Raw genomic sequence first — 6,424 nt, forward strand, 5'->3', positions numbered from 1 at the left:
AGGGTGGCTGGGCAGGGCTCGCGAGGCCGCGGCTCCGAGCCCAGACCGGGGCCCAGGAGGCGAGCGCAGTTTTGGAGAGGAGCCTGCCTGCTGTGCCTGCTAGCGTGACCCCACGAGGCCTCGGGCGGGAAGAGGTCCTCGGGACAGATCCGAGTTAATGAGAGAGGGGTATTGAGCGTGTAGCGTTAACTCTGCCAGGCACTGCGTCAGTCGCTTTGGAAATACTAAATTTCTGGAGCTGAGTCTTCATACCGGGCGCCATTACTACGTCTGTAAGGAGGGGCTGGTGGTAGTGTCTGCTTTTTAGACTCTTCTTTAGACTATTTGTTTTTTTTTCAGGTGGAGTCTCGCTCTGTCGCCTAAGCTGGAGTTCAGTGGTGCGGTCTCGGCTCACTGCAATCTCCACCTCCCGGGCTCGAGCGATTCTCCTGCCTCAGCCTCCCGAGTAGCTGGGATGATAGGCTACCGCCACTACGCCTAGCTGATTTTTGTATTTTTAGTAGAGACGGGGTTTCACCATGTTAGCCAGGTTCATCTTGAACTCTTGACCTCAAATGATCCGTCTGTCTCGGCCTTCAAAAGTGCTGGGATTACAGGCATGAGCCCCTGCGCCGGGTCGATTCTTTGTCTTTTTAAGTCAACTTTTATATGTGAACAATGCTTAGCAAGTGGTTGGTAGATACTAAGTGATGTTCGTGGTTTGGGGTCAAGGCAAGAAGTGGGGTCTGGAGAGTTTTGGTGTAATTGAGAAGGAAGCTAAGAGTGTTGGGTGCTCCAGCTTGGAGTTACAGAGGAGAGAGGCTGCGACAGGAAGGCATGTGTGTTGTAGGGGATGGCTTCCCATTCAGGCTGGCAGCAGGAGCAGCCTGTGGAGGAGATCAGGATCTGGCTGCGGTGGGACAGGGTGGGACCGTGCTCAGGGAAGATGGATCTGGCAAGATCAAAGGGTACATATTCCATCGGGAGATACTGACGAGTCCTTCCGCTGCTAAGCCTAAGGAGAATAACCACAGTCTGTGTTTCTGAAGAGCACCCATGCCGTCAGGAGGGTGGAGGACATGTGGTCTTTAGTTACAGGACTTGTTTAGACTACAGGCCAGGGTGTGTGAGAAGCCTAGTAGGGCCAGGCTTGGAAGAGTGGAAGGAAGACAGGTACTGGGGCAGGACCAGTTGGGCTCTGTGCAGGCAAAGGGATAGCAAATAGGGTGTAGGCACCTGAGCTTGCGCCACTTAGGCATGCATTGCTCACCAGTCTAACCTGCCTCCCTTCCTCCAGGAGACGCAAACATGCAGATCTTTGTGAAGACCCTCACGGGCAAAACCATCACCCTTGAGGTCGAGCCCAGTGACACCATTGAGAATGTCAAAGCCAAAATTCAAGACAAGGAGGGTGAGTTGGGCTGAGTGTGGGGGCTCTGGCTATGGACTGGGAGTCGCTCTCTGCCCAGGGGAGTCTCAGTCCTGTGTGGGTTGGCTTTAGACCTGTTTTGCCCTTGCTTCTCCATGTGATCTGAAGAACGTTTGTTATCTTCTACCTCAGTTTGCCTTTTGAGAGACTGGGGGTAGTGCTGGAGCTCCCCTGCAGGGGACACTGCCAGTAATATGCTCCACAGAGCCTCTAACTGAGCCTCCCTCCCCCTCAGGTATCCCACCTGACCAGCAGCGTCTGATATTTGCCGGCAAACAGCTGGAGGATGGCCGCACTCTCTCAGACTACAACATCCAGAAAGGTACCAGGGTTGGGGTTGCTAGGCAAGGACCCAAGATCCCCAGGTCCTAGGATAGGAGCACTGATGGCCTCAGTCAGGGGTTGGGGAGCAGTTCAGATGACTTGTGTTCTGTTTAAAATAACGGGACTGGGTACAGTGGCTCACGCCTGTAATCCCAGCACTTTGGGAGGCTGAGGTGGGTGGATCACCTGAGGTCAGGAGTTGAAGACCAGCCTGGACAACGTGGTGAAATCCCGTTCTATTAAAAATACAAAAATCAGGCTGGGCGCAGTGGCTCACTCCTGTAATCCCAGCACTTTGGGAGGCTGAGGCGGGCGGATCACGAGGTCAGGAGATAGAGACCACGGTGAAACCCCTTCTCTACTAAAAATACAAAAAAAAAAAAATTAGTCGGGCGCGGTGGCTGGCGCCTGTAATCCCAGCTACTCAGGAGGCTGAGGCAGGAGAATGGCGTGAACCCGGGAGGCGGAGCTTGCAGTGAGCCGAGATAGTGCCACTGCAGTCCGGCCTGGGCGAAAGAGCTAGACTCTGTCTCAAAAAAAAAACACAAAAATCAGCCAGGTGCAGTGGCTCAGGCCTGTAATCCCAGCACTTTGGGAGGCTGAGGTGGGCGGATCACAAGGTCAAGAGATTGAGATCATCCTGGCCAACATGGTGAAATCCCATCTCTACTAAAAATACAAAAATTAGCTAGGCATGGTGGTGCGTGCCTGTAGTCCCAGCTACTCAGGAGGCTGAGGCAGGAGAATTGCTTGAACTCGGGAGGTGAAAAAAAAAAGTCATAATGTGAATTTTTTTATCACTGCAATAAGGAAATTATGTCACTTGTTGGAGTGACAAGAATTCATTGTCCTTTTTTGTAAGACAGAGTCTCACTCTGTCACCCAGGCTGGAGTGCAGTGGCGTGATCTCTGCTCACTGTAACCTCTGTCTCGCGGGTTCAGGCAATTCCCCTGCCTCAGCCTCCCGAGTAGCTGGGATTACAGGCGCCCGCCACCACGCCTGGCTAATTTTTTTTGTATTTTTAGTAGAGACAGGGTTTCACTATGTAGGCCAGGCTGGTTTCTTAAAGTGCTAGGATTACAGGCGTGAGCCATGGTGCCCAGCCTAGACTTCAGTGTCTGACCTTGCCTGAACCACTTGGAAGTCGGCTTCCATGTTAGAAACCCAGATCGGCTTTGTCTTCCATGTTAGAAACCCAGTCGGCTTCCATGTTAGAAACCCACATCCTCCAGCTGTTTGCCTCAGTTGGCATGTGTCAGTCTCAGACTCCCCCCAGGGCTCATGGTCAGTGCTGAGATGGAGATTTCCTGGGGCAGGCCTGGCTGGGACAGTGTATCTTCCACACGTAGAACACTCAGGGGATCCCGACTTGGTGTCCCCATCACACTTGAGAAAGCAGCAGACTATAGGCCCTGGAGGACCCTGCCCCTGTGACTGAGGAGCCAGGGCTGGGCTCAGTCGCCGTCCCTCTGGCTGTCTCCTGCAGAGTCCACCCTGCACCTGGTGTTGCGCCTGCGAGGTGGCATTATTGAGCCTTCCCTCCGCCAGCTTGCCCAGAAATACAACTGCGACAAGATGATCTGCCGCAAGTATGTGTGCTCCTATGCTTGGGGGGCTGTAGGGGCTGCCGGAGTCGGGGTATGCCCTCACCCGCCCCTCCTGTCTCTGTGCAGGTGCTATGCTCGCCTTCATCCTCGTGCTGTGAACTGCCGCAAGAAGAAGTGTGGCCACACCAACAACCTGCGTCCCAAGAAGAAGGTCAAATAAGGTTGTTCTTTCCTTGAAGGGCAGCCTCCTGCCCAGGCCCCGTGGCCCTGGAGCCTCAATAAAGTGTCCCTTTCATTGACTAGAGCAGCAACTAGTGTCCTCGTGGCTGGTCTGTCCAGGGAGGTGGCTGAAGAGTGGGCATCTCCCTTAGCACTCTACTCAGCACTCCATTCTGTGCCACCTGTGGGGTCCTCTGTCCTAGATTCTGTCACATCGGCATTGGTCCCTGCCTTATGCCCCTGACTCTGGATTTGTCATCTGTAAAATTGGAGTAAAAACCTCAGTTGTGTAATTGGTGGGACTGAGGATCAGTTCTGTCATTGCTGGGATCCCATCAGGCACTTTGAAGTGTCCCTCAGGCCTTGGCCCTGAAGTGTCTAGGTGTGTGGAGATGGGTAGAAAATTAGGTACACCCAATGGTGTAGAACACTGGTTCTCAAATTTTTTTATTTTATACAAATGGGGTCTCACTATGTTGTCCAAGCTGGTCTTGAACTCCTGGACTCAAGCCATCCTCCCACCTCGGCACCTCAAAGTGTTGGGATTACAGGCAAGAACTACCATGCCCAGTTCTCAGTTTATTTATTTATTTTTTATTTTTTATTTTATTTATTTTTTTGAGACGGAGTCTCGCTCTGTCACCCAGGCACCCAGGCTGGAGTGCAGTGGCAGGATCTCGGCTCACTGCAAGCTCCGCCTCCTGGGTTCACGCCATTCTCCTGCCTCAGGCTCTCCGAGTAGCTGGGACTACAGGCGCCCGCCACCACGCCCAGCTAATTTTTTGTATTTTTAGTAGAGACGGGGTTTCACCGTGGTCTCGATCTCCTGACCTCGTGATCCACCCGCCTCAGCCTCCCAAAGTGCTGGGATTACAAGCGTGAGCCACCGCGCCCGGCTATTTATTTTTTTTAAGACGGAGTCTCGCTCTGTTGCCCAGGCTGGAGTGCAGTGGTGCAATCTCGGCTCACTACAACCTCAGCCTCCCAAGTAGCTGGGACTACAGGTGCCCGCCACAACTCCTGGCTAATTTTTTGTATTTTTAGTAGAGACAGGGTTTCACTGGGTTAGCCAGGTTGGTCTCGATCTCCTGACCTTGTGATCTGCCCGCCTTGGCCTCCCAGAGTGCTGGGATTACAGGCGTGAGCCAGTGCGCCTGGCCCAGTTACTCAGTTTTGAACCTGAGGTCGTGACATCACTCGTGGTCTGCAGTCAGTGCTCTGCCCCTGAGCTGTACCCTCTCCTGTGATAATCACTCTTAAGAAGGGCAACCCTTGGTGTTTTCCCCTTAAGGTCACCCAGGCTGGAGTGCAGTGGTGTGGTCATGGCTCCCTGTACCCTGGAACTCAGGCTTGGGTGATCCTCTCTCCTTTGTCTCCCAAGTAGCCAGGACTACAAGTGTGCACCCACCACAACGCTCAGATAATTGCTTTGGTGTTTTTAAAGCTTGTAATGATCAGTAGGCTGAGGGGGGCAAATCACAAAGTCAAGAGTTTTTTAGATGTGTTGGGGTGAGCACAGACCAATTCCTGTTTTCTTATTTACTGATTTAAAATTTTGAGACGGTCTCACTATCACTCAGGTTGGGGTGCAGTGGTATGATCATAGCTTGCTGCAGCCTTGATCTTCCAAGATCTTGCCTTAGCCTCCTGAGTAGCTGGGACTACATGCTTGTGCCACCACCACACTCGGTTAATATTTTGTAGAGATGGGGTCTTGCTATGTTGCCCAGGCTGGCTTCAAACTCCTGAACTTAAAAGCCTCCTGTTTAGTTTTTTTTTTTATCACTTTTTTTTTTTTTTTTGAGATGGAGCCTTGTGCCCATCGTGCAGGCTGGAGTGCGGTGGCGCAATCTTGACTCACTGCAGCTTCCACCTCTCGGGTTCAAGCGATTCTCCTTTCTCAGCCTCTTGAGTAGCTGGAATTACCAGTGTGCGCCACCACGCCTGGCTACTTTTTCTATTTTTAGTAGAGACGGGGTTTTGCCATGTTGGCCAGGCTGGTCTTCAACTCCTGACGTCTTGTGATCCACCTGCCTTGGCCTTCCAAGGTGCTAGGATTACAAGCGTGAGCCACAGCACCCGGCCTTGCTACGTTTTTTTTTTTTTTTTTTTACAGACATGGTCTCGCTATGTTGCCCAGGATGGTTTTGCACTGGGTCCAAGCAGTTCTGCTGCAGCCTCCCAAAGTGCTGGGATTACAGGGGTGAGGCACCTTGCTGGCCCCTTCTGATTAGGGTGCAGTGTCGGTGAAGCCGGCGTGAGGCCAGATGCATCCTAATGAGGGGTGGAGTTTGTGGGATTTCCTGGGCTGGTTTGGGGACTTTCCCAAAAGACCCCCGTGACTCAGGGTTTTGAGTTCTTTTTTTTTTTTTTTGAGACGGAGTCTTGCTCTGTCACCCAGGCTGGAGTGCAGTGGCGCATCTCGGCTCACTGCAAGCTCCGCCTCCCGGGTTCACGCCATTCTCCTGCCTCAGCCTCCCGAGTAGCTGGGACTACAGGCGCCCGCCAACATGCCCGGCTAATTTTTTTGTATTTTTTAGTAGAGACGGGGTTTCACCGTGTTAGCCAGGATGGTCTCGATCTCCTGACCTCGTGATCCGCCCGCCTCGGCCTCCCAAAGTGCTGGGATTACAGGCTTGAGCCACCGCGCCCGGCCGGTTTTGAGTTCTTAACCGATCGAGTGAAGGATTCAAAATAACCACTCCAAGGGGGGATTGAAGGAAGAACCACTCTTGATGGACAAAAAGAAAGGGGAGGGAGTAACAGGGATATGAGCTCTAGCCACCCAAGCCAGCAATGGCAACCCTTCTGGGTCCCCTTCCAGCACGTGGAAGCTTTCCTTTTGCTTCGTTCAGTAAACATCTGCTGCTCACTCTCCTGGTCCGTGGACTCTTTGAACTGTCAACACTCACAGCAAAGGTCCAC

The 6,424-nt window shown here is 52.7% G+C and overlaps 1 protein-coding gene across 1 annotated transcript; it reads left to right on the plus strand.

Annotated features, from left to right (window-relative positions):
- The first annotated feature begins 1,282 nt into the window (after positions 1-1,282).
- Positions 1,283-3,584, plus strand: UBA52 (ubiquitin A-52 residue ribosomal protein fusion product 1). The gene is made up of 4 exons (XM_032170168.2): positions 1,283-1,390; positions 1,644-1,730; positions 3,220-3,322; positions 3,407-3,584. The coding sequence occupies exons 1-4, from the start codon at positions 1,288-1,290 to the stop codon at positions 3,498-3,500; spliced, it is 387 nt and encodes a 128-aa protein (XP_032026059.1). The 5' UTR covers positions 1,283-1,287; the 3' UTR covers positions 3,501-3,584.
- The last annotated feature ends 2,840 nt before the right edge of the window (positions 3,585-6,424 follow it).

The sequence above is a fragment of the Hylobates moloch genome, unplaced genomic scaffold, assembly GCF_009828535.3.
Source record: "Hylobates moloch isolate HMO894 unplaced genomic scaffold, HMol_V3 SCAFFOLD_12, whole genome shotgun sequence".
Classification (NCBI taxonomy): Eukaryota; Metazoa; Chordata; class Mammalia; order Primates; family Hylobatidae; genus Hylobates; species Hylobates moloch.